This window comes from Nansenia antarctica (assembly GCF_963989245.1).
Source record: "Nansenia antarctica genome assembly, chromosome: 2".
In the NCBI taxonomy this organism is placed as follows: domain Eukaryota; kingdom Metazoa; phylum Chordata; class Actinopteri; order Argentiniformes; family Microstomatidae; genus Nansenia; species Nansenia antarctica.
In genome coordinates, this window is record NC_137675.1 from 59,343,794 (window position 1) to 59,370,047 (window position 26,254).

At 49.3% G+C, this 26,254-nt stretch overlaps 1 protein-coding gene across 1 annotated transcript in view; it reads right to left on the minus strand.

Annotated features, from left to right (window-relative positions):
* The window catches only part of smg1 (SMG1 nonsense mediated mRNA decay associated PI3K related kinase), a gene marked incomplete at its 5' end in the record, with an annotated part of 54,142 nt that overhangs the window by 10,758 nt on the left and 17,130 nt on the right, over nt 1–26,254 (minus strand). Inside the window, 36 exons of the mRNA XM_080524022.1 lie at nt 323–602; nt 2,629–2,801; nt 3,200–3,393; nt 3,568–3,786; nt 3,988–4,097; nt 4,214–4,352; nt 4,606–4,857; nt 5,147–5,376; nt 5,727–5,973; nt 12,978–13,200; nt 13,408–13,562; nt 13,942–14,165; nt 14,379–14,540; nt 14,755–14,935; nt 15,145–15,366; nt 15,501–15,639; nt 15,792–15,936; nt 16,341–16,482; nt 16,614–16,765; nt 17,560–17,814; nt 17,980–18,100; nt 18,269–18,419; nt 18,886–19,030; nt 19,199–19,516; nt 19,908–20,053; nt 21,100–21,254; nt 21,432–21,593; nt 21,926–22,122; nt 22,380–22,630; nt 22,769–22,909; nt 23,126–23,227; nt 23,564–23,651; nt 23,896–24,014; nt 24,183–24,344; nt 24,547–24,677; nt 25,453–25,719. Of these exons, the coding sequence (XP_080380148.1) occupies nt 323–602; nt 2,629–2,801; nt 3,200–3,393; nt 3,568–3,786; nt 3,988–4,097; nt 4,214–4,352; nt 4,606–4,857; nt 5,147–5,376; nt 5,727–5,973; nt 12,978–13,200; nt 13,408–13,562; nt 13,942–14,165; nt 14,379–14,540; nt 14,755–14,935; nt 15,145–15,366; nt 15,501–15,639; nt 15,792–15,936; nt 16,341–16,482; nt 16,614–16,765; nt 17,560–17,814; nt 17,980–18,100; nt 18,269–18,419; nt 18,886–19,030; nt 19,199–19,516; nt 19,908–20,053; nt 21,100–21,254; nt 21,432–21,593; nt 21,926–22,122; nt 22,380–22,630; nt 22,769–22,909; nt 23,126–23,227; nt 23,564–23,651; nt 23,896–24,014; nt 24,183–24,344; nt 24,547–24,677; nt 25,453–25,719 (6,500 nt within the window). The remainder of the gene's footprint in view (nt 1–322; nt 603–2,628; nt 2,802–3,199; nt 3,394–3,567; nt 3,787–3,987; nt 4,098–4,213; nt 4,353–4,605; nt 4,858–5,146; nt 5,377–5,726; nt 5,974–12,977; nt 13,201–13,407; nt 13,563–13,941; nt 14,166–14,378; nt 14,541–14,754; nt 14,936–15,144; nt 15,367–15,500; nt 15,640–15,791; nt 15,937–16,340; nt 16,483–16,613; nt 16,766–17,559; nt 17,815–17,979; nt 18,101–18,268; nt 18,420–18,885; nt 19,031–19,198; nt 19,517–19,907; nt 20,054–21,099; nt 21,255–21,431; nt 21,594–21,925; nt 22,123–22,379; nt 22,631–22,768; nt 22,910–23,125; nt 23,228–23,563; nt 23,652–23,895; nt 24,015–24,182; nt 24,345–24,546; nt 24,678–25,452; nt 25,720–26,254) is intronic.

A 26,254-nucleotide genomic window follows, 5' to 3' on the forward strand; every position in this document is an offset into this window, starting at 1 on the left:
GGGGGGAGCAGGAGAGGAGGGGACGGTTAGGACGGTCAACATTTTGTATCAACGATACACAACAAACACAAACATCCATACGTCCATACGTCACATTACAGGTGCACATCGACAAAGATGGAGAGGGACAAAGAAGGAAAAAAGGATAATAAAAAAGACGGGGGGGAAGCAACAGTAAAGGAGAGAAGGGCACAGGCAAACGCCGGGAAACACAAAAAAAGGGAACGAGAGCTGTGAAAAAGAGTGGGGGAAATTCACTAAAGACAAATAGGAGGAGGAAGAAAACAAACAAAGAGACTGTGTGTGTGTGTGTCTCTCTCACTGTCTGTAGATCTGCTGGCAGTGGTCCACCGTCATGTCGCAGACCAGCTCCTCCATCCACTGCTTCCACTGGTGGGCCCTGTGGCGCAGCAGCACGGGCCGCGGGTACAGCAGGGCCACCGTGGCGTAGCTGTGCAGCTGCTCCAGGCAGCCTCGCAGGGCCCCGCGGCGCTGCTGCAGCAGGGCGCTCACCTCCGCCTCCAGGCCCTCGCACTGGCTGATGAGGTGGGCCTGGCCTGCGTTCTGGAGGAAGGCGGTGGCGGGGACGTAGCTGGGTGGGCCTGAGGACGGGGGGGACAGGAGAGAAGTGGCAGAAGGTCAAGGCACTGGATCTGTTAACAGGTGGAAAGCATGCACAGTGGACTGAGGCTAGCAAGCTAGTTTGTGGCGTGCACTCACCCCCCTATAGGGCTGCTGCAGTAGGCTGTGCAGGCACACACACACACAACTACGGTCCCAGCCCACATCAAACCCTCCCACCCACAAAACCTTGCGAGCGTGTTAAGAATTCATTTTAACCCCTCTGTGCCTCGAGTCTCCTATACACAATTCTCGCAAGGTCGTGAATCAATCCCCTCCAAAACATGGTCTTGTTTTGTCTAGACATACCCCTCTACCGCGTGGCAAATGCATTGCCCATCACCAAAAACAACAGACGGTCCGCACCAAGGATAAACGTTGGCAAAACCAAGTGTAAGTTAGTTATGGCTTCCCTCTGAGAAAGGTTCGACCATGGAATCGATTCCGTTTAATGAAAGCCTCAATATATCTCTTCCCCTTTTTTCTGGACTCCGTATGTACTTGTGTGTGTGTGTCAGGGTTTCCGTTAACCGGCAATTACCGGTCTTTGTCCGGTAAAATTAGTTGAAGTCCGACAAATTGAAAACTCGGACATAAATGTCCGGTGAAAATAATTCCCTCTAAGCACAATTTGAATACAATTCGCTAAAGTTCACATTCTGATTCCTTCTATTTTAAAAAAATCCCTGTATTCTCCAGTGTGCCTGTAACCGAATTAAAACTGCGGACCGAAGTCGCCTTGGGGAGGGCAAGGTCACATCTGCCATGTCTCCGCCGCCGACTGTCACTTCCACGATTTTTTCACATGCTGTCACACGTCACACGCTGCCGGTATCCAATCGTAAATCATCCAATCCCCGTTCTCTACAGACGACGCGAAATGATAAGGTGTCTCTCACCGAGTGCTGAGAGCGGGATGATTCAAACAAACCAGGAAGTGGATTATTCCGTCCGTTCGTGTTTGTGCCGCAGGTCGCGTCTGCTGTCTGCGTCTCGGTAAATGTTTTAGCCTACTCGGACCGCGAAGAGCTGGATGAAACGTAATGATTCCTTTGGATACAATGCCCCGTAAGGATACAGTTGGATACAAGGCCGTTGGGAATGTCATACGCTTGCACCGGAGCTGGGGAGAGAGCAGGAGCTGCTCATCTAAAGCAGCGCGGGTAACCCGACACCACTAAGCCTATCGGAGTTTGTGAACTGGACACTCCCAAGTTAACGCTGGTTGCATATTTGAGTAGATTTTTTGAGAGTTCTTTGTTTATTCGTGACAATACAGTGCACCTGAATTGCAACACATGTCCTTTGTGTACAAATTTTCGTCTGTTGTGCAAAATGCTATAATATTACAATAACCTATTCACATGTGTATAACAAAAAAGGGTTCATGTTTTGATGCATGTAGCGCTTGTAAAGGTTTAACTTGACTAAAGACTGACTAAAACAACCCCACACTAACTCAAATTGTCAGGCCTCGCCCTGACTGGCACCCCGGACAACCAAGTCAACGAGGAAAACCGTTACAACACGGCTAATGCGCATTGCAAGTTGCGGAGATATATGGTTATAGAAATGACGTTGTTTTATTGATTAAAAAAGGGTAAAACTGGAAAGAGAAAATAGAAAACTCACATTAATCCCAAACAATTTAACAAACTTCAGTTAACGTAATTGATCGATGCGCCCGTTCAGCGCTGGACATAATGGCATAGCGCGCATGCGAATCATGTTATATTATTATATATTATATAGCTCGCATCTAATCGTATCGGATGAGAAATAGACATTAAATGGCATATATAGGCCGCTACACAACAGTAATCACCGCGACAAACAGCTATATTAGATTTGGGGGAAAAAAATATGATTTTGAAATATATTTTTTTTATTATATTTTAATATGGTGACCGGAATATATCACGTTTGTCCGGTAAATCGAAATCTTCCCAGACACGATGTCCGGCGGCAATTTTTTCTAACGGAAACCCTGGTGTGTGTGTGTCCTACCGAGGTCTATGGGGCTGCTGATGTCCTGCAGCAGGCTGGCCAGCTGCGTGGCCTCCAGGCTGGAGAAGGCTGCCTGGTAATGGGAGATCCACTGGTCCAGGTCCACCAGCTTCCCCTGGATGGCCTCCTGCACCGTCCGCTGGCGGGACTGCAGCTGGGTGTGCTCCGAATACCTACACACACAGAGGGGCCTGGGGTTACTAATATAATAATAATAATATATGCCATTTAGCTGACGGTTTTATTCAAAGCGACTTACATTGCAGCGAATGCATACATTTTTCTCACACACACACACACAACTCTTCAGAGTTTTCAGAGTATCAGAAAGCAAAATTGTGTGTGTGTGTGTGAGGCTCTGACCTGTGCTCCAGGGTGAGTACCAGTGTGTGTGTGTGTGTGTGTGTGTGTGAGGCTCTGACCTGTGCTCCAGGGTGAGTACCAGTGTGTGTGTGTGTGTGTGTGTGAGGCTCTGACCTGTGCTCCAGGGTGAGTACCAGTGTGTGTGTGTGTGAGGCTCTGACCTGTGCTCCAGGGTGAGTACCAGTGTGTGTGTGTGTGAGGCTCTGACCTGTGCTCCAGGGTGAGTACCAGGTGGTCGGCTCGGCTCTCGGCCCCGTCCAGGAAGCCCATCTCCTCCAGCAGCGTGCCCTGCAGCTTCTCCCCCTGGGAGAGCAGCTCCTGCAGGCCCAGGTACTCCTCCACCGCCCCCTCCACCTGGGGCAAGACCCCCAGCATCTCCTCGCGGTTCTTAAACCAGTTCACCTGAAACACACGCAGGAGAAAAGCTACATGAAAGCTACACTCGAGGCGTGACGTCACACTCCTCCTCCTCCAATGTTATTTGAAAAGGAGGCAAGAAATCGAGGCGAAACACAGGCGATTGATAGACAGGTGCCACGTCTACCTAAGCCCCTCCTCCTGCCCCGGCTGCCTCACCTTGATCTCGGCCACGCGGGAGGAGAAGAGGGAGCGGGTGATGTCCCTCTCCATCTCTCTCTTGCTCTGCTTGTTTTCCGCCTGCTGGCCCCCTCCTCCGTACACGGCCCCGGCGAAGCCCACCTCCCCCCCGGCCGTCCAGTCCACCAGGGGGTCGTAGACGAACGCCTCTAGCAGGGTCAACAGGGTCTCCCTGCCCCTGCGCATCATCTGCACCACCTGGTGCACAGAAGAGACGTTTAACTAAGCATTTCACCCACAAAGCAAAGCGTTTCGTTACATCTTATAGTTTTTTTTGTTTTGGTCAGCGTTGGTTATATTCCTCATCCACGTTCCTCCAGCTACTAATAAAGCATACTTAAAATGTTGTAATGTGTAATTGTCATTTATTCATTTAGAAACACTGCAGCAATGACAGACCTGCTCACAGGACAGCCTGAAGATGCCCTCCACCCCGGTGACGCCCAGGGCCGTCTCAATGTTGTGGGTCATACGGAACGGCACCTTCTCCGGCACACGCAGGCTCTTTCCTGGACAACACACACACACACACATTTACATATCATGTATTTACAGACAGACACACAAATGATCATCATGACATACAAACACATGCACACAGCAAGCAATAAAATCAAAGCCTCACCTTTCTCAAAGCAGACATTGTAGTCGATGTGCACTACTTCTCCTGTTGTCATGTCAATCAGCACGTTGTCCAGGTGACGGTCGCCGAGGCCAATGATGTAGCCCACCATTGACATCACAGCAGTGGACCTGGCGTAGGACTGCGTAAGCCAAGCCGAGGAGAGGAGAGGGCAGATCAGCCTCACAATCAGTACATTCACCACCATCACTACTTCACATTGACTTCCATGTTATTAACCTATCTGGGCATCGACACAGGCACACACATGCCAGAGTACTCTGTGTATGGCTCTGACCACAGGTACTTTTACTTCAAACCCCTTAACAACAACCCCCCCCCGCCCATTTGACCTCTGACCCCTGTGTCACCTTTGTGAAACCCCCCTAGCTCACCTGTGTGACCCTCCACCACTCGCTGGGCGTGGTACAGGAGCACCACAGCTCCTTGGCCAGCAGGTTGGGGGGCGTGGCCTCCATCAGCTCCTTCAGCACGTCCCTCATCACGCTGAGCGGCCAGTCGCGCCGCGACACGTCCAGGCTGAGGCCCACGGCCTTCAGGGCGGGGCCGATCTTACTGTAGTAGAGCTCACTGGGCCGGGGGACCAGGGGCAAGGGCTGGGCCTGCTGCTGGAACGAGTCCTGGGCCTGGGGGAGAGGGAGGCAGGGGTGAGGCAAGCAGGAGAGGGAGGGAGGGAGGAGAGGCAAGCAGGAGAGGGAGGGAGTGTGAAAAATTGGAGAATGAGGCAGGGAGGAGAGGGTGAGAGAGAGAGACAAAATGAAAGAGGGATGGACAGAGAGTGAAAGACAGCAAGAAAGGTGAAGAGAAAAAGAGGTGAGAGGTTACTGAGAAGCCTGTCATGTTAGAGTACGGGTTAGGTCAGATAGATCTCATCAAATCTGCTCCTCATGTCGAAGACGACCGACCGCTCCTAACCTTCTGTGCCTGCAGCACTGCCTCCCTCTGCTGCCAGCGCTTGTACAGGCCGAAGAGCGGTGTGGCGCCGTCCACCCACTGGATGAGGCCAGAGCGCGTGCCCAGCGGGGTGACTGAGTAGTGGCGGGCGTGGAAGTGGGGCTGCTCCTGCTGGTTGACCTTGGTGAACATGGTGTTGACGATGGACAGGAACTGCATGATGCGCTCGTCCAGGTGGAGGTCCTCCAGGCCTGGGGGGTGGGGTGGGGGGGGGCGGGTGAGGGATATAATTAAGGACGGAGGGATGGAGAAACTGGACCTTAAGGGTTCAGGCTGACGGTACTCAAAACCGTAGCATTTTCCCCCCAGAAACATTTAACTTTCAGGCAGAAGGTGATTGTTCATTGAACCTTTTTCCCCCACAACGTAAAAATAACTAAATTGTGCAACCAGGTGGGCATTGCATATTATGTATTCTATCTATTCTCTTGATGGAGAATATGCATATTAGTCAGTATATCAGTTATAAGTACTTAAAAGGTATTTAAAAGGTAGCAGAGTTATCCCTAGCACTTAGGCAGGCTCGTGTCCGGCCTGGTACCTTTGAAGAGGTAGGGGTAGTTCCGTCCGTCCGAGCCCAGGAAGTGCAGCTTCTTGGGCTTGGTCTTGGTGGGCAGGATGGTGATGGTGTTGCCCACGCTCTGGATGGTCAGGGCGTCGGTGGCGGACACCTCCCCTGGCAGGGCCATCTCGGTGGCGGCCATGGAGGCCAGGCGCGGGCTGATCTCGTCCAGGCGGAGCAGGTAGCTGGCCCGCTTCTGGGCCCTCTGCTGGAGACTCAGCATGATCTGTGATACACAGAGGGGGGGGGGGTTAAATATGAATGAATGAATGGTCTTTATTGTCATTGATATAGTACAGGTACCAAACAACGAAATTTGGGAGGGGGGGGCTCCCCTGGTGCTAGGAAAGAAAAAAAAAAAAGAAAAAAACAAGGGAAAGGAGCTGGTTTACATAAATAAAGGCTATGTACACTATCCACTATACTATACTATACAAATAAAACACTGTGCTGTACTCTATGCTATGCTATACCCAGTGTTTCCTCTATATGCATTTATTGGTGGCGGGCCGCCACGAATGAATTTCCTCCGCCACCAAATGATTCAGACAGTCCACTTTGATTCAGGCTGCGCAGAAAGGCAGCGAGTTATTATGACCGGAGAACTGAAAAAAAGCATGTGTCCCTGAACGCTCCGCCAATCACTGTGAGTAAACTGACTCTGAGAATGTCCTCACGTCACATTTTACCGTAATATCCTATATGTTGGTTGAAGTGCAACATCTCAGCTTTCAGGGACAGTTGGATTTTTTTCGATAGCACAAACCGTTTAGAAATTACGGTGGCGGTACATTCGGCGCAGAAGTGGTATCTATCATCAGACGTCACATGAAAGCTATGATATGATGATCATCAAAATGACCGTATACTGATGGTGAATTTAGCAATAATAGTCTTGTGTTTGTACCACCTCCATAACCGGTGTTATTCACGGAGAAAGCCGGTCAAGGACGCACCTTTTGCGGGTTAATAACTTTAATTCTCCGGGGGTTAGGAAAATAATTCCAACGTGTCCGGATAGAGGAGAAGACATGGAATCCAAAAGTTTTTGAATGGCGTCGATCCTCCACTCCTATCACCATGGACACAGCAAGGAGCGAATTCCCGGATATAAATATTCCCTTGCCCCGCTAACAGCGGGAGTTGGGAGTTTCGTCCAGCAGTGGTAGAACTCCCGGTTGATCGAGTTTCATATTAACTCATTGACTGCCAAAGACATTGGCGTCTTATAGAATAGTAACGTTGACTGCCAAAGACGCCAAATGGCGTCTTTGTTTTTTTGGGTTTTTTTCCGCGGGGATCGCTTTATTGACATGTTCTACACCTAGTGTGTGAATTTCAGACTTGGGTGTAATGTATTTCGGTCCCAGATGGGGGCAGTAGTTCGATTTAGCTCAGCTATAAAAGCCTGGAGACGGAACTGGCTTGTTGAGGGTTGAAGAGATGGCGAAACGAGTAGCGAAAATAGCGAGAGCAGGAGAGAAGCATTATAAGCAGTTGACACTGGCACAGAGCTTGTCTGGCAGTGGATCTGCAAGGAGTGTGGTGCCGATCAGGTCATGGTATAGAAGACGCGCGGCCCGTCTGACGAGTACCCCGACTCGTCAGACGAGTGGTTGCCACCCATATCGGATAGCAGCAGGGGCTCCTCTCCAGATCAGCGCGGATCCACGATCCAAGACACACGTGTGGAAAGCAAAGGTAAAACTGTTGAATGATGAATGAATGAATGAGTTTTTCTTTTTGTATTCTTTACAGACCGTGTGTGTGTATGTGTGAGTGTGTGTGTGTGTGTGTGTGTGTGTGTGTGCCTGTATGTGTGAGTGTGTGTGAGTGTGTGTGTGTGTGCAGATATGAGGGAGATGAAGAGGGGATGTTTATGGGTAATGTGATGTAAGGCTAATATTAGTTATGAGGTAGTTATGGGTAACCTTGGGTCTACATGTATGTGCTACACAAATAAATGTGCCTTGCCTCAGGTCAGAGAGGCTGTTTCACACGCGTGTGCGTGTGTGTGCGTGCGTGTGCGCGTGCGATGTCTACCTCTGTTGATGTCTACCTCTGTGTTGATGTTTACCTGTGTCTTTGAAGTATACCTCTGTGTGTTGATGTGTGTGTTGATGACCTGTGTGTGACCTGTGTCTTTGAAGTCTACCTCTGTGTGTTGATGTGTGTGTTGATGACCTGTGTGTGACCTGTGTCTTTGAAGTCTACCTCTGTGTGTTGATGTGTGTGTTGATGACCTGTGTGTGACCTCTCTGTGTTGATGTCTACCTGTGTGTGTTGTGCTGAAACTATAACCATCACTAGAGCAGTATAACACTATTACTATTACACTACATCATTACAAAGCAATAAAACATGCCTTTTGTATATATATTTTGTATAAAATGGTATATATTTCAATATTTTACAGTTCCTGAATCGAGCAGAGGACGTGCCTCAACCAGTGGGTTTACTGCAAGGAGACGGCTGTCTTCAGAGAAAGCTGCTGGTTGGGGTCACGGTGACTGGCAACCCACAAAGGTTCCATTCACGGCAACCCCTGGACCCCAGAATGCTGCTGCAGAGCTGGAATCTGACCGGCCGGTTGATTTCCTGGAGCTGCTTATTCCTGATGAGCTGCTGCAGCACATTGCAGATCAAACCAACCTGTATGCCAAGCAGTTTTTACAGGCACATCCCGACACATCCCGACACTCCAGAGGGAGGTCATGGAAACCGGTGACAGTCCCAGAACTGAAACGATTCTTTGGACTCACTTTCATCACCGGTTACATAAAAAAGCCAAAAATAGAAATGTATTGGAGTGTGGATCCACAGGACGCCACTCCATACTTCAATAAAACCATGTCCAGGAACAGGTATCAGCTCATCTGGAAGTTCCTCCACTACAACAATAATGCATCACAGGACGCCACAGATAAAATGTATAAAGTGCGTCCTATTTTAGATCATGTTGTAGCCAAATTCAAAGAGCTGTATCAGCCCTTTGAAAGTATCTGCATTGATGAAGGAATGATGCAGTGGCGTGGCCGCCTATCATTCAAAGTGTATAACCCTCAGAAGCCGGTGAAGTATGGAATTAAATCCTACATACTGTGTGACTCTTATACTGGGTATTGTTTTAACATGAAGCCTTATGTTGGCCAGCATAACACACTCCCAGACACAGTGTTCTCCCTCCTTGACCGTCTCACAGGACACGGATACACACTTTACATGGACAACTTCTACAACTCTGTTCAACTGAGTGAGCAGTTGATCAAAGCCAAAACCAACGTCTGCGGAACACTGCGAAAAAACAGGGGGGAACCGCAGATCATAAGGGAGCCGACAAAGAACGACTTGGGTGTGGAGGGGAGGGTGGTGCGGCACAATGGCAGGGTGCTGGTTATGGCATGGCAGGACAAGCGTCTGGTGAGGATGGTGACAACCTGCCACCATGACAGCATGCAGAGGGTGGAGGTGTGGCAGAAGGGGAAGAAGGAGAAGGTGGGTCAGCTCAAACCGCAGTGTGTTGTGGCATACAATGCCTGCATGAATGGGGTGGACAAACTTGACCAGAACATTGCATATTACCCATTCATACGGAAAACACTCAACTGGTCAAAGAAGTTTGTGGCATACTTATTTCAGCTGTGTGTGTTCAATGCATATGTGCTGTACAAGGCCAGGAACCCGGGGAAGTGCAAAACACACTTGGAGTTCATGAGGAGGGTGGCGAGGTCGTGGACTGAAAAAACCTATGTAGCGGAGGAGGAGGAGGAGGAGGAGGAAGAGGAGGAGAGAGGAGGAGGGGGAGAGAGGAGGAGGGGGGGGAGGAGGTCCGACAAACCAGGGCAGCAAGACAGAGAGACCCAGACAGCAGGCTGGATGGCCGGATGGCCAGGCATGAGTTGGAAAAATTAAGGCCCACCAGCAATAACACACAGCCAGCAAGAAAATGTAGGGTCTGCGTTCGAAGGGGTAAAAGGAGAGAGACCAGAATGTGGTGCAGGTCCTGCCATGTACCCCTGCACTCAGGAGAGTGCTTCAAAGCCTACCACACAGAAAAAAAATATTATTGAGTGATGATGATTCTAAATGTTCTAAATCTGTGAATAAATGTAGTTATTTTGTCATCAAAAGCCTTTTTTCCTGTGTTGTTTTTATTGTTTCATAGAAGTAAACAACTTTTCAGATGTTTGAGGTGTCACTAAAACTAAAATATGTGGACGTCAGTCACCGTTTTGCTTGAATTTGCTTCTCTGCAGAAAAAGCTCGTTTTCTCTGTTTATTGGTCAAAATCAGGTGTTTTTGCTGAAACCACCCTATGTTCTACGGCCGATTTCTAAACACTCAAAGAGGCTAGAAACAAACTTTCTTTTTCTGATGAAAGAAGAGAGTCTAAAGTTTTGGTAGATATGTTCAATGTTTATGTAGTCCGAAAAGTCAATATTTGGTGGGTCTTCAAAGTTCAGCGAAAATGCCCCAAAAGTCTGGCAGTGTGGAGCTCTCCGCTCTGAACATGGCTGGCAGTCAAAGAGTTAAAAGTATATCTTCTCGGGGTGTCAGCGAGGTGGTTAAGGGCTCAAAATGACCGTATACTGATGGTGAATTTAGCAATAATAGTCTTGTGTTTGTACCACCTCCATATTACGTTATTCACGGAGAAAGCCGGTCAAGGACGCACCTTTTGCGGGTTAATAACTTTGATTCTCCGGGGGTTAGGAAAATAATTCCAACGTGTCCGGATAGAGGAGAAGACATGGAATCCAAAACCATTTGAATGGAGTCGATCCTCCACTCCTATCACTATCTTGATAGTTCTTCATGGGTGAGGTGGTCTAAATAGTAGGCAGCCGGTAAATCGCCATGTTGAGCGATGTTGCTATGATACTTTTTGCCCGTCAGGTTGGTGGTTGCTAGGGAAGAAACCACGTGACTGAAAGCTATGAATACCAGATAAATAATAACCATTTGCTTACGTAATTTTTCGTTTGTTTACATAGTCTGAAACTACAGATGGTAAGCTTTCAAATGATGCGTCATACATTGAAATCGAAAAAAAAATCAAGACGACACGAGTATTTGAATGTTTGTTTGTATCATGTTTTGCTCAAGAATGGTGACTGCTAAAAACGCTGCAAGCGGCTAACGTTTCGTTCTAAAACGAAAGTATTGTAACGTCCCCACTTGGACAGTGGTTGAAATAATGACAGATAGCTTCTCTCATGTAATCTGTGCGTTTAATTGTAAACTCTCATACACAACTTTCTTAGTTCACCCGAGCTCTCTCTCCCAACGGTCTCAATAACACACACAGCATGAACTCAAGCATTAATGAACATTAATGAACAGGGTTGTTCTATCTAATTTATTATGTTTGTGTTATACTAATAAATGTAGATCCACACAGGTATACAAACTGAGATCCGTTTACTGTCAAGTAGTGTTGTTCCGATACCGATACTAGTATCGGCATGGCCACCGATACGCACAAAAATGCTGGTATCGGTATCGGCGAGTACTAACACAAAAAAAAAATCCGATATTTTTTTTTTTTTTTAAGTACTAAAGTTATTTTGTTTGTAAATGTTCACTCGCTGTTGCACTACTACTACGACTGTTTTATATCTTAAATGGATATTGCACTGATTGGCATCTGTGAGAGCCACATTTCAGGTTTTATAAGGGGTTGATTTTCTTGTCACCATACCAGGTAGACAATAAAAAAAAGTATTCATTCAGTATTCACTCTCTGTTGGTATTTTTTCCTGTTTTACAAAGGTTTTGAGCAGTGCCAGACTAAGTGTTAGCAATAATTTTACATCGAGGTGAGTATGCGGCTCAAAAAACATGTTTTTTTGTTTAGTTTTTTCAAACACCGTGGTATCGGATCGGTACTCGGTATCGGCAAGTACTGCACGGTCAGGTATCGGTATCGGGATCAAAAAATGGTATCGGAACAACACTGCTGTCAAGTGCCATTCATTCTGACAACACACACACACAGTCGTAAAGCTCTAACAGAACGTGACGTCGTAAAGTGCAACAAAGTGCTGCAATGACATACTGTCGTACATAACAATATTGGTATTTGATCACCTTCTATATAAAATCACCTGCTCGGCTTTAATGACTTAACCGCTATTTAAGAAATTATATTTGTTTTCGCGTGCACGCGGAAAAAAAAATATCACTCGCGCTGCGCGCGCGAAAGACGACCACCCCGCCACTAATGTGAAAAATCCTGGAGAAAACACTGCTATACCTATTCTAACATTTCCTATTCTCTGAACCTTATGCTAGTGCTGAGGCACAAACATGTACATTTCAAGCCTGCAAACTGTGACACTTTAAATAACGTGAAAAAATACTTTTGTGCAATATGACAACCCTAGTTAACTATCTGTGCAGTATAGTACAGTGGATTGTGTACATAGCCTTTATTTATGTAAACCAGCTCCTTACCTTCTTGTGATTTTATTCTTTTTCTAAAAGTTTTTTTTTTTTTTCCTTTCCTAACACCAGGGGAGCCACCCCTCCTAAATTTCGTTGTTTGGTACCTGTACTGTAGCAATGACAATAAAGTCCATTCATTTATTCATTCATTCATTCATTCATTCATTATGTACCCTAGGGTTGTCATATTGCACATAGTGATATTGCACATTCATTTAAAGTGTCGCAGTTTGCAGGCTTGAAATGTACACATTTGTGCCTCAGCACTACACCTGATTTCAATCCAGCAGCTGCCATCAATCCGTCCAGACTGTCCAGGGCCCAGAACCTAGGTCTTTGCTGTGTTCAGGGCCTGAATGGCCCTGGGGTAGAAGCTGAGCTACAGTCTATTGTCCTTGCGATACATGAATACTGTACACACACACACACACACACACACACACACACACACACACACACACACACACACACACACACACACCTCTGCTGGAGATTCAGCATGATCTGTGATACACAGAGGTGGGGGGGGTTAAATGCATGAATACTGTGTACACACACACACACCTCTGCTGGAGACTCAGCAGGGGAGGTGGGAAGTGGGTTAAATGCTTGAATACTGTACACACACAGCATGATCTGTGACACACCAGGGGCGAGGTAGGAGAAATGCTTTAACACTGTACACACACACACCCACACACTCTGCTGGAGACTCAGATACACAGGAGGGGGAGGGGGGTTAAATACACACACGCTTCTTATTGGCCCCCCCCACACACACACCTGTTTGAAGGGGACCCAGCTGCTGGCGGGGTTGGCAGGGTTGTGGGGGCTCCTCAGCCGGTCCAGGGCAGACTGCAGCGCCTCCCCGTAAGTCTGCTGGAACCACGTCTCGTGGGGCGTCTCCGCCGCCGCCGCCGTGATGCTGCGCACGTGGTCCAGCGCAAACACCACGGGCCGCATCAGGGCAGAGTGCTTCTCACGCATGATGGCGATCTTCTCATCTCTGAGCGAGAGAGAGGGAGGGAGAAGAGAGAGAGGGAGGGAGAGAAACACACTGGTGTTGTAGCAGCATTCTTACCACTAGGAGGCGCTGGTTGAACGCAATTTAACAAGACTCCTTAATTTCTCCCTTTCTTTCTTGAAGCAGTCGTTGATCTGATATGACTAGATCGGTGACACGTGTGTGTGTGTGTGTGTGTGTGAGACTCACTTGCGCAGTGTGTTGTTGTTCTGGACCCTCTTGACCTCGTCCTCCAGCTGTTGGATCCTGCGCAGGACGTGCATGTGCTGCTGCTGGAGCACGCCCAGCCACAGCTCGTCCCACAGCAGGGTCACCCTGCGCAGCTCGCCCACCAGCATCTGGACCTGCAACACACACACAAACACACACACACGTCAGAAACAATCAGAATCCCTTTAGATAGTTGATTGACAATAGGGCAAGTTGTAGTGGCATATTCACCTGGAATACCTGTACTATGGTAAAACTGAAACTGGTCAGAGGGAAATATTTACATGTTACGGCCGGTTCAGAACAAAATATCCGCAACGAGACCGTTTTAGAGCGTCGCAGAGAAAAACTCGACAACCAACATTCTAAAACTGGGCAGTTCAGACCAAAAGATAATTCAGAAGTTGGATGTTCTAAAAAGGTCTCATCTCGGATCTTTGGTGTGAACTGTCCTTAAGATACCTGTGGCCACTATTCACACTATTGGTATCCAACGGGGGAGGGGACATTTACCTGCAGCACCATGGTGGGGTTGGCGGCAGACAGCTTGTCCACGATCTTGCTGTAGCAGTCCTGCATCATGGCCTGGTCCTGGCTGGAGCACAGCACCAGCTCCTCCCCCCGCCCGCCGCTCTCCTGAGAGGCGGGGTTGCTGCCCGTTTGCTCCTCCCCCTCACACAGACCCTCCCCCTGCATGTTCCCCAGGAACGTGGGCAGGGCCGCCGGAAGCTTGTTGCCTGGAGACAGCGGTGAATAAAAGAAAAAAAGAGTAAATACAGGCTGCCAATGCATCACTGTTGCACAACCACAACAGTAGTTAAATAAAACAAACAAAAAAAACTGTTGGCTGAATTTCATGACTCAAGGTTGGAGTGTGGGAAAAAGTGTGGAATGCTGACAGTTATGTCTGAGTAGTGTGTGTGCGTGTGTGTGTGTGTGTGTGGGCACACCTGCGTTCTGGGCCTCTCCTCCCAGTGAAAGGGAGCCCACGATGGCGGGGTAGAGGATGAGGTGAGGAGAGTCCTGGGCCACGCGGCACAGCAGGCTGCAGATGCTCTGTCTGATGTAGGCCTCCGGGTGGTTCAGACGAGAGAACAGCTGGGGGATGATACCTGGGGGGCGGTTGGGGGGGTGGAGAGCGTTATCTTGTGGAATTCGCCACATGTAGACACTAGACAGCAAGGAAATAGGTACAAATGCTATCCCACCCTTTCGACTTGTCTTTTAAAACCTCAAGCCCATAAAAGGGGGAAGCCTAGCTTCTACACCCCGGGCCAAAGCTAATACAGAGGAGGACACAGACAGGGAGGGGAGCCTGGTGTTTACCTCTCCAAGGTGCGGTGGGTGTGGAGGCCAGTCCCAGCTCCAGCCCCTCTCTCAGCTCCCCGGCATGCTTCACCAGCAGGCGGAGCAGGCGCAGCGTGGCCATGACGATCACGTCGTCGTTGCTCTGCTTGCTGTTCTGATTGGACAGGAGCAGCTTGGGGTCGTCCTCGTCGATGGGCACCTGGAGAATCCGACACAAAAAAAACGGGGAGGATAATCAGATCAAAAGAAAATAAATGAGAAACACAATATTAACCTAAATGTTTTATTTAATAACGCCTACTTTTAAAACGTGTGGGTCTGAGCGGAAAATAAAGAATTCTCTTATTAGTTTTGTATATATTCCATATCTATGCGTTGTCGTCAAACGGGTTGGGCGGTGTCTCTTACATGTCCGGCGTTGAGTTTGAGGAAGGTGAAGTAGGCCCTGCAGGAGACCCTGTAGAGGCTGAAAATGCGGTCCACCACGCGCCGCCACACGCGGATGAGGCCCTCGGTCACGGCCTCGCCCGCCTCGCCCAGCCAGGGGCAGGAGCTCAGCAGCTGGCGCCAGATCACGTCCACCATGTCGTCCTCCTCGTCCTCCTCCTGCTGCAGCGCCATGTCCTCGTCCTGGGGGGGGCGGGGGAAAAGTCGTTAGTGACGACGTTAGTGGCTTTAAATGACACAGTGATGGGATGACTGGGTGGATAGCTTAGAAAATGTCGGTGTTTGAGACAGTCGCCTTTCAGGTTGGCGCCTCCTACCTGGATACCGGCAGGGCGACACATGGCCTGGCCCAGGATACTGAAGATGGTCTCCTTGTCCTCTTCACTGGTGCATGATGGGAGCAGCTCCTCAATTTCCTTTTTCTCACCCGGGAGAAGAGGCACACCTTCCCCTTGGCTGGAGAGGAGATAGAAAGAGAGAAAGACAGAATGACATGGCTGTTTCTGCTCTCCAAACAGACCGTCTTCTCTGCTCAGATCAGGTCTTGACATACTGTAAGTGTCTTAAGTCAGAACTTCCTGTTTAATCGGGGGGGGGGGTAAACGGACCTGGCGTTGTCCACCACCTTCCTGCCCCAGCGGTACGCCCAGCTGGCGAGGGCCGCCCAGGACTTGGCCACCTCCGGAGCCTGGGTGGTGGAGAGTTGGTACAGCTGGCCCAGCACGAAGTCTGGCTCCCCTACCCCCACACTCACTGGAGAGAGAAGACATACAGAGCATTAGGGGAAGCTAATAATACTAAATATCAACAAGCACACCAGATATTTTGCCTCTAAAATGAATCAATAAATTCACTATTAAAATGAGTCTCACTGTCGAACAATAGACTGGTAGAATAATAATAGGAATAGAAAAGTCATAGAAAGTAATGACACGTGATCTTAGTGGTGTTGCGTGACTCAAATCTTATTAAATACAATATTACTTTATTAATCCCCAATTGGAAATTACAGGGACTTAGTCAACGCAGGCAGTAGTAATCCACATACACCTAATATAACTAACTAACTATCAACATAGCTACAGGGTGACGGGTTGTGCGTGTGTGTGAGTAAGAGCTTGCGCACACACACGCACACACACAGCTCTCTCGCCTACCTGTAGTTTCAGCAGTGATGCGAGGCATGCCCTGGTCCTCTAGAGGCAGCTCCAGCAGGGCGGCGATGTTGCGGCTGAGGGGGGGCAGAGCGGCCGCGGCAGGGGTCGCCGGGTTCACCACCACCACCGACCTCTTCACCACCTGGAGAGAAAAAAACAAAACATTTGTGTTCAACGAGAAGCTTAGCCATTCTTGGCAGCTCGGCGCTGCGTCGGAATAAGGCCGCAATCACGGACGCTTAACGGGCGTAACGGAGTAATCCGACTCCCCACCTGTTTGAGCTGCGGGGTCAGGTCCTTCCAGTCGGCCAGCAGCCACTTGCACAGAGTGAGCACCGAGCGGCAGGCGGCGCGCTCGCACTTGCCAGAGCGGCAGTAAGAGAGGGCGCACGAGCTCAGCATCTCCATGGCTGCCATGGACTGACCTGAGGAGGGAGGGGGTGGTTATAGGCAAGGCAGTAAGAAGCTGCATCTTTGATGACTAATCAAACAAGGTTATTCACCATGTTGCTTACGCCATCTAATCTTTTCAGATGTACACAAGTGTGTAGGGTGCAGGGACTAGGGGGTCTAGGGTACAGTGGCCCTGTTCCCTACGTAGTGCTCTTAGGACTCGGCCAAAGTGCACCCTATTGCACTACCATGAGACAGAGTGAAGGAGAGGCGGCCATTTGAGAGCCATTTACATTATTGTAGAGGCCCATAGACATATACATTATTGTAGAGGCCCATAGCCATACACATTATTGTAGAGGCCCATAGCCATACACATTATTGTAGAGACCCATAGACATATACATTATTGTAGAGACCCATAGACATATACATTATTGTAGAGGCCCATAGACATATACATTATTGTAGAGACCCATAGACATATACATTATGGTAGAGGCCCATAGACATACATTATTGTAGAGGCCCATAGCCATATACATTATGGTAGAGGCCCATAGACATATACATTATGGTAGAGGCCCATAGCCATAAACATTATTGTAGAGGCCCATAGCCATATACATTATGGTAGAGACCCATAGACATATACATTATTGTAGAGGCCCATAGCCATATACATTATGGTAGAGGCCCATAGACATATACATTATGGTAGAGGCCCATAGCCATAAACATTATTGTAGAGGCCCATAGCCATATACATTATTGTAGAGACCCATAGACATATACATTATTGTAGAGGCCCATAGACGTGACTCACCTGCCGTACACAGGACTTTGGCCTTCTCGATCTGCAGCTCGGGGCCCCACTTCTCCCCCACGGTGCCCTCTAGCGTCAGACGTCTGAACGCGCGGCTCAGCCCCTCCCCCTCCTCGTCGTCCACCTCCTCTTCGTCGGGCTCGCCGCATTGGCCGAGCAGACGGGTTGCCAGGGCGATGTTGCCCTGTTTCCGAGCGAATTTCACGGCGGTCAGGCAGAGTTCCATCAGGTGGGCGTCGACTGGAGCCGAGCAGCCTGGGGGGGGGGGGGGGGGAAGAGGAGGGGGAGGTAGAGAGAGAGAGAGGAGGGAGGGAGAGAGTAATGTAAGAAATCAGTTGCACACCTACGCAACCCCCCCCCCCCTCCCACAGGCAGTCTAAAACATGCACACAGAGCTTTCAACACAGAAATAAAACATACCATTGAGTTTGAGCAGGAGTTCTCTCTGGAAGATGGTGTATCTGAGAGCGTGGAGCCAGGGCTGGACATCCTGCTGCTTACAGGTGCTCAGAGCCTCGCTGTACAGAGGAATCAGATCGTCCTGCACAGGAGAGAGAGAGAGCGAGAGAGAGAGAGCAAGAGAGAGAGAGAAAGAGACAGACAGAAAGAGTTAGACCTGGTGCCTGTTGAGAGTGTGATTTCTCCTAAGCTTGTACAGTAGTACAACAACTGCAGGTTGAGAAGTGTGTGTGTGTGTGTGTGCACGTACCTCCTGTCCAGTGAGCGTGTTCTCCAGTGCTGAGGCACAGTGCAGCTGCAGGGTGGTGAGGGTAGGCAGGGCGTCGGAGAGGGTGAGCGTGGAGAGACGTAGAGGACCCAGAGAGATACGACCCGTCTGCTTCAGGTACCGAACCAGGGTGCTGCAGCAGCAACCACAGAAGTCATGTTAACGCAATCACATAAACACCACTTCCACGACAGACACCAGCTTTTAAAAAAATTTGATTCAACTTGTCAGTCACACAAAAATCGTTGTCAATGAAAATACAAGTACAACAAAATGTATTTTTTGCCCTAGGCACAGGGTCAGCCATAGTCAGCGCCCCTGGAGCAATTAGGGGTTAAAGTGCCTTGCTCAAGGGCACAACAGCAGTGGTGCTATAGATATGACACCAGCAACCCTCCAGTCACCAGCTCACATCCGACTTCCTCCTGAGGCGGGGATTGAACCAGCGACCTCCGGTTGCTAGACAGCCTCTCTAAGCGAGGCTACCTGCCGCCCCTTCACAGCAAGAGAAAAGGCCTAGCTGTTGGGTCTGAAGGGGCGAGTCCCCAAGAACAAGACTGGTGGACACTGCTCTGATGTCCCAGACAAACGGCACTCACTCAGAGGTGGGCGTGGCCTTCGGCTCGTCGTCGTGATTGACTGTCGTCATGATGCCCACGGCGCTCCGGAGGAGTTGCACCTCGATGGCCTTCTGCAGCTCGGAGGGGTCTGGGCTCAACACGGCCGGCAGGAGTCTCTTGAGATCTGAAACACCCACGATAAGACACACGTCACACACACACACACACACACACACACACACAATAAGACACGTCTCACACACACACACACACACACACACACACACACAATAAGACACACGTCACACACACACACTCTCTCTCTCTCTGAGCTCACTCTGAGCTCTCTTACCCAGTTTGTCCTTGGTGGTGGTGGAGTTCAGAAGGCCGTAGTCTTCTCCAGGCAGCAGCTCCAGCTGTGATCGGCATTCCTGGAAGTCTCCGTCTTCAAAGCACCTCAGCGCCCGGATGTAGTTGAAGTCCGTCTTGAGGTTGACCGTCGCCGGGTTGCTGGCGTTCTTCTTGAGGGCGTGGACGCTGGCCTGCCACTCCTGCACCGAGGTCCAGTCGCAGAGCGCCACGTAGCACTCGCTGGCCTTGTTGGCCAGGAAGTTGAGCACCTCGGCCGAACACTCGCTGGACTTGAGCAGCACAGTCTTCCTGCCGTCACCTGGAGAAGACAGACGGTTTTGTGTGAAAAATAAGTGTGCCGAGGGTCATTCACTCGTTGGGTTTCAGACAATCTACGAGATTGTTCGAAAATGTTGACTTTCGGCAATCTCTCATCACCCACACTACCTTGAAGGAACTGTTATCACAGTATAATGAGGTACATTTTTACTACATGAGGGCCAAATAAAACATTTAGATATAAACTATTTACGTTTAAATTACACAGTGCAGGATCAATCGAAACCATACTGTGTTGGTTTGAAACATTTATCATATTCATATTATCCATTCCAGTACAGTTTCAGCAATATCATGGAGGCATAACCAGTAGTGTGAAATGAGTATGACTTTATCCTCCATCTCAGGTTTGTGTGTGTGTGTGCGCTCACCGTTGCTGGTGTGTTTGGGGCTGGCCGTGCTGCTGTTGGTGGAGCCGGAGAGTTTGAGTAGGGAGCGGTCGAAGCCTCTGATGGAGCAGTCCATCCCCGTGACGGCACACAGCTGCTCCTGGTACTCCAGAGCTGCCTTCTCAAACCTGACGACACACGCAGCCAGCACACTTACAACAACAGTAGGGCTGGGTTCAAAAAATCGATTTCCCGATTCTGAATCGATCTTCATTAAATGAGCGATATATCGATTCATAAATCCCGAGATCGATTTTTAAAAAAAAAAAATTTTTTTTTTTTTTTTTTTTTGCTTGCAGCTTCAACCCGCAACGAGATCTCGTGGCCAGATCTCGCGCTACAAGAATTTATCATATCTCACGCAACGTGAGGTCTCAACACTAAAATCTAAAAACATGGCGATGGCAGGGACACTCAAGTCACCACCAGGCTTAAAGTCAGATGTCTGGGTGCATTTTGGATTTTAAAAATGTGACGATAGAGATGAGCTGGACAAAAGCAAAGTCATATGTAAATAAAAAGCACATTCATGTAACTGCTTTGGAGTCAATTCATTGATATGTTTAACAATACTACATGTTATAGGGTTCCTTGAACCATTTATAGCATTAGTTCGGAGAATCTCTTTCATATTCAAGCAAAAAATGTATATTGTAACTAGATCGAATCGGAATCGAATCGAATCGAATCGAATCGTGAATCGAATCGAATTGGGAGCTGTGAATCGGAATCGAATCGTTTTGGGAAATCAGTGGCGATACCCAGCCCTAAACAACAGCCTTCACACATCAATGGAAGACTTGTTTTCTTAGGAGGAGAGGTCCTACTGAAATGTATTATATTATAATAATAAAATTAAAAAAGTCAGCAGCATGAAATCTTAGAAGGAGAGGAGAGAATACGTGGGGGTATTCCATCAACGTCGTTAAAGGAAAAATCCAGGCTTATTCTGATAAGCCTCACGAGACTTCATAAAAATCCAGGATTATCTTGATAAATCTCACCAGATTTATCAAAAATAAGCCTGGATTTTCCTTTAGCAACGTTGATGGAATATCCACCAGGAGTAGGAAGTGTGTTGGGGGGGGGGCAGGGTTAGAACACTTGTCAGCTGTAGGACACGTCAGTACTATAAACTGTCCCACACTATGGCACATTAACAGCATCTCCTTACCGTCCCTCGGCCTGCAGAGCCACAGAGCCCACCCAGGCCAAGCTCTTGCCTGTGTTGGAGAGGCTCCAGGCAGCCAGGCCCTGGATGGCCTCAGGGCAGCGCAGCTCACACAGAGCCTCCACCAGCATCATCAGAGGAACCTCCAGCTCCGGACCCTACACACAGAGAGAGAAGAGACAGAGACAAAGAGAGAGAGGATGTTGTACCTCATTCACTTAATCTGGGGAGGCAATCATTGAGTAGGTACAGTAGTAGTATGTGATTCCAAAGAGAGCCTGGGTGTGTCGGGCCTGCTGGTGGTTGAGTGGACGTGGCAGCGTGGAGGCCTGTACCTGAGTGCTGCTGTTCTTGATCTCGGTGAGCAGGTCGAAGCCGTGGCGGACGGTGACAGCCGGTTGGCCGGAGAGAAGCCCCACCCTCATCAGCGCCAGGCGGATGCGCGTCAGCCAATCCTGACACGTCTGCCGGTTGGTGTAGAAGAACGTCCGGATGCCCTGGGAGAAGGGACGGGAATGGGGAATTTAGCACAAAACCCGGCACTGAATGGACTCGACCGATTAGGTGTCGTATTGGATTTTATTTTGGGGGTTGAAAAATGACATACATCAACAGAGGTATGATTCCAGAGGTTGACAAACACTAATGAACACAATTATTTCCAACAACGATGGTCCAAACTCAAATCACTGGAAAAACTTGATGGTGATTACACCCACCTGTAAGTCCTGCACAACCCCGGTGGACATCAGCCTCACCAGGTGTGTGTCATTTACACAGCCCTGACAGGCATTGTACTTCAAGTGTGTGTGTGTGTGTGTGTGTTTACCTTAGGAGGAGCAGTCAGCGCGTTAGCACAGCCCTCGTAGGCGTTGTACATCAGCTTCTCCAGGTTCTCCAGGAACTGCAGCAGCAGCGCCAGCCGCAGCTGGTTGGCATGGTGACCGTCGTCAGTGTCGCCGCCGCTCCATTGGCTGAGCTCCTGCTCGGTGTTCACGCTGTGGGCCGCCAGGCTGCGGATCATCCCTGGAGGAAAGAGAGAGAGACAGATTCAGATGAGAACACCTTCTCTGAATTCTGGAATTCTCAACTACAAGATGAAAATGAAATTGCTCCATTTATTTCTTAGTGTTTGGTGACATATTTTTTTTTTTTGCCATAACTTTGTGCATCTATGGTCAGCTTGCCCTTAATGGTGGAAGGTGTCAGGTATGTGCGCGTGTTCTCAATGATCTGGTAGGTGTCGTATGTTTGCACACACACACACTCACACTCTCTCTTACCCTCAATGGTCTGGAAGGTGTCCTGTGCCCGTCCCAGCGGGGTGCGGAGTTTCGACAGCACCGTGAACTGAGCCGCCTCCCACACGGCCCACTGCCACATCACCGCCTCAGTCTTCAGCAGGGCCCGCGGCACGCACACGCCTCCCCCGCCCTCGCGGACGCCCGCCCCCCCGTCACGAGATGACGCCCCGCCGTCCCGCTTCTCCAGACGCTGGCAGCTGTGGTACAGTCGCTCCAGCCACGGCTCTTTACTGTGGACACACACACACACACACACACACAGAGATGAAACACACACACACACAGAGATGAAACACACACACACACACATTCTTTGTTGAGAAAGTCACACACACACACACACACACACACTAGTGTGTTAGACCTACCCGCCGCGGTGCAGGGCGCCGTAGAGGATGAAGCTGATGACGTCACTGAAGTCCTGCGGGTGGAAGGTGCTGCTGGGGGCTCGGCCCATGTGACGCCTGATGGCCAGGGAGATCTCCCCGATCTCTGGGTGGCTGTGGTTACTGAGACACACACACACCTTTAGAAACACCGTGGTACGTGGTAACAGGGAGGGTGGCGACACACAACACTGATAATAGCTGTCATTAAACGTTTACGACACTCTTAGAGATATCTCCAGGTGTGAAGTCTGCTCATGACTGGACAGGGTCTCTATACTGTTGAGTAACGTCCTAGAGACACAGACCGCACAGAGGCAGGCGGGCGGTTCTGCTGACCTGAGAGCCACGTCCAGGGGGATTGTCCTCAGCAGCTTGCCGTAGGCCTGCCTCACTCTCACCGCAGAGTGCACCAGCTGCACCCGGCACACGTCAACACACCTGACAGGCCAGGGATGAGATGTTACACACACACACACCGCATATCCACACACACACACAAGGGAGAAGATGACACACACACACACACACACACACACACACACACACACACACACACGGGAGAAGATGACACACACACACACAGGAGAGAAGATGACACACACACACACACACACGCATATCCACACACACACACACACACACACACACGGGAGAAGATGTTACACACACACAGCATATTAACACACACACAACAGAAGATGTTACACACACGCCGCATGTCAATACACACAAGCATTTATAAGACTACTGTGTGTGTGTGTGTGTGTGTGTTACCTCTGCAGCAGCTCAGTAGACAGGGAGGAGGAGAGGACCTGGAGGCTGTTGCAGGTCTGCAGGCAGACGGCCGGGTCTTCATTCAGTGCTATGGAGAAGAGCAGAGGGACGTCACACTCCCTTCACTTTAACACACGCTCACAAGCAAGACCCCCGGCATACACACACACAAAATAAGACACTTTAATACACCCCCCAAAAGGCTATGGATATGAGTGGCATGACAAAGTTGACACTGATTTTTTGTAAATGTACATCATGGTTGATGGACATCACCCACCCACGCAGACAAAGCATCTCACACACACACCCACAGACACCCACACACACACCATTGGCCAGCAGGCCTTTGCAGAACTTGTGGAAGGAGGACAGGGCGAAGAGGGGGGAGTAGGTGTCAGACTTCTTCATCATCAGAGACACCTCGAGAGCCCAAGTCAGCAGCAGCTTTCTGCACAGAAGCAAAAACAGACAAAACACCACATTGATGGGAAGAAAAAAAACAGACCTCTTGATATCTATCTATAGCCTTGGCTTATGGTGATCATAAGGTAGACAGAGTAGGCACCTCAAGGCGGACTGTGTGTGTGTGTGTGTGTGTGTGTGTGTGTGTGTGTACCTGGCCTCCGGGTAGAGGTGCTCCTTGCTCAGCAACATTCCCAGTAGGCTGAGCAGCGTGCTGAAGTGTTTCTTGGTTGCCGTGGTGACTGTGCTGATCACAGCGCCGTCGAACAGAGAGGGAGAGGACGACGAGAGACTGGAGGAGATGAAGTGGTCATGTCTGCACGGGAGAGGGGGGGGGGGGGGGAGAGGGATCAGAGTCAGATCAATTATAATGATCTACAAGGGGAGTCAAAGACCATTGGGGATTGAGTACAGCGATACTACGCGTAGTACAAGAGCAGTGTACACATGAACATTGTGAATAGAGGACATGATAGCAGACCTCAGGTAGAGTGGGTATAGCGCGTGTGTGTGTTTACCTGGTACAGTGAGAGTAGAGTGTGTAGAGGACAGCGTACTGCACTGCGGGGTGGTAGACGGCCATCTCAGAGTGGACGACCAGCAGGTTGTGGCTGAGCAGCGCAAACACAGTGGGAGACAGGGCCCACATCTACCACAGAGGGAGAGGAGAGAGGGAGAGCATGGGTACATGTACAACCACCTGAGCACAACAGTCAACCTCCGCTCAACATGTACATCCATGAACATCAAATCGACATAAACCACTATACAATGGCACTCTTGGAAAAGCTCAGACAATGTTGTTCGAGTGCACTGATAGCTATAAGCTATCTTTGTCTGAGGTGAACGGGTCTGGTTCTCTAGTCTGAGGTGAACAGGCGTGGTTCTCTAGTCTGTTAGGGCCTAACAGTTAGGCTACAGATCCAGTTGACAGACGACAGTACAAATGCAGTTGGTTAAAATACTGTGATCTGACGCTGCCGTATCGTTAAGGCAGAGGTTGTACATTGTTTCCCTTTTTTACATTTATCTTTACCTTTTTACTGTTTTCCCCTGCTTTTATATTCATTCTATGCTTGTATATGTTTTTATATTCACTTTCTTATTCCTGTTGTAAAGCACTTTGAGCTGCATTTCTTGTATGAAAGGTGCTATATAAATAAAGCTTTACTTACTTACTTTGAGGCTGACTAAAGGCTAAAGCTTAAGACTTCAGGCTACTGACTGTACCACTTTACCACCAAGACTAAACAACTACAAAAAGGTAAAACACCTGCATTTCATAGGATAATCATCAGACGTTACCCAACCTTTATTCTACCGGATTAATCTCATTAAAGATTAAGAATCTCTTTCTTTTAGCCAAGAGAGAGCTGGTCCCCGAAAACGTACACACTTTGCTCAAAGAAACAAAGCGAACGTACCCCTATGAGGGAGTTCTTAGTGTTGCCGATGGTGGTGAGGGCAGTGAGGTTGAAGATGAGGGTGAACTCGGCCCTCTCGGGGTCCAGGGTGAGAGACGCGAACACCGGGTGTTGGATGTGGGGACAGGCGGTGGCGCCCAGGGGGGCTAGGAGACTAGCCAGGGCACAGCCCATCTCCCCCAGCACCAGCTTGTAGGCCGCCTCCAGAATGGGGATGTTCTTGAGGCTGAGGACGGCCTGGTAGACGCCGTGGGCCGCCGCCATCACCTGGGGGAACACACACGCACGGAGACACACACACACACATATTTGTTCATGTGCAGAAGAGACACACAAAAGTGCATACATGAATGCACATGCACCGAGAAGCCAACACACACACACACACACACACACACACACGAATGTACAGGAGATGCACAGGCCAACACACACCACACGCTCGAAAGATCCAAAAGCACAGTGAGTCGTACCAACATCAAGTCCAAACACATACTGACAGTCTTGACTTTCTAAGCTTCAGGGCTCTAGTATGCAAGAAGCCCTCTAGCCAATGAATGTACTCTTTCTGCATTCTCGGTCACCTCAAAACCTCATCACTACACCAACAGGGTTTTTCCTGTTTTGAAAAAGCTTAGGCAGCCTGGAAACATGTAGGCCTACTCTTCACTCATGCTCACAGCTGGGCTGGTCACAGTAAGGCAAAACAATTTGATGGGAGATTCTAGGGCTGCCACGATTAGTCGACTAGTCGCGACGACGTCGATTACCAAAATCTTCGCCGACATATTTGGTAATCGAC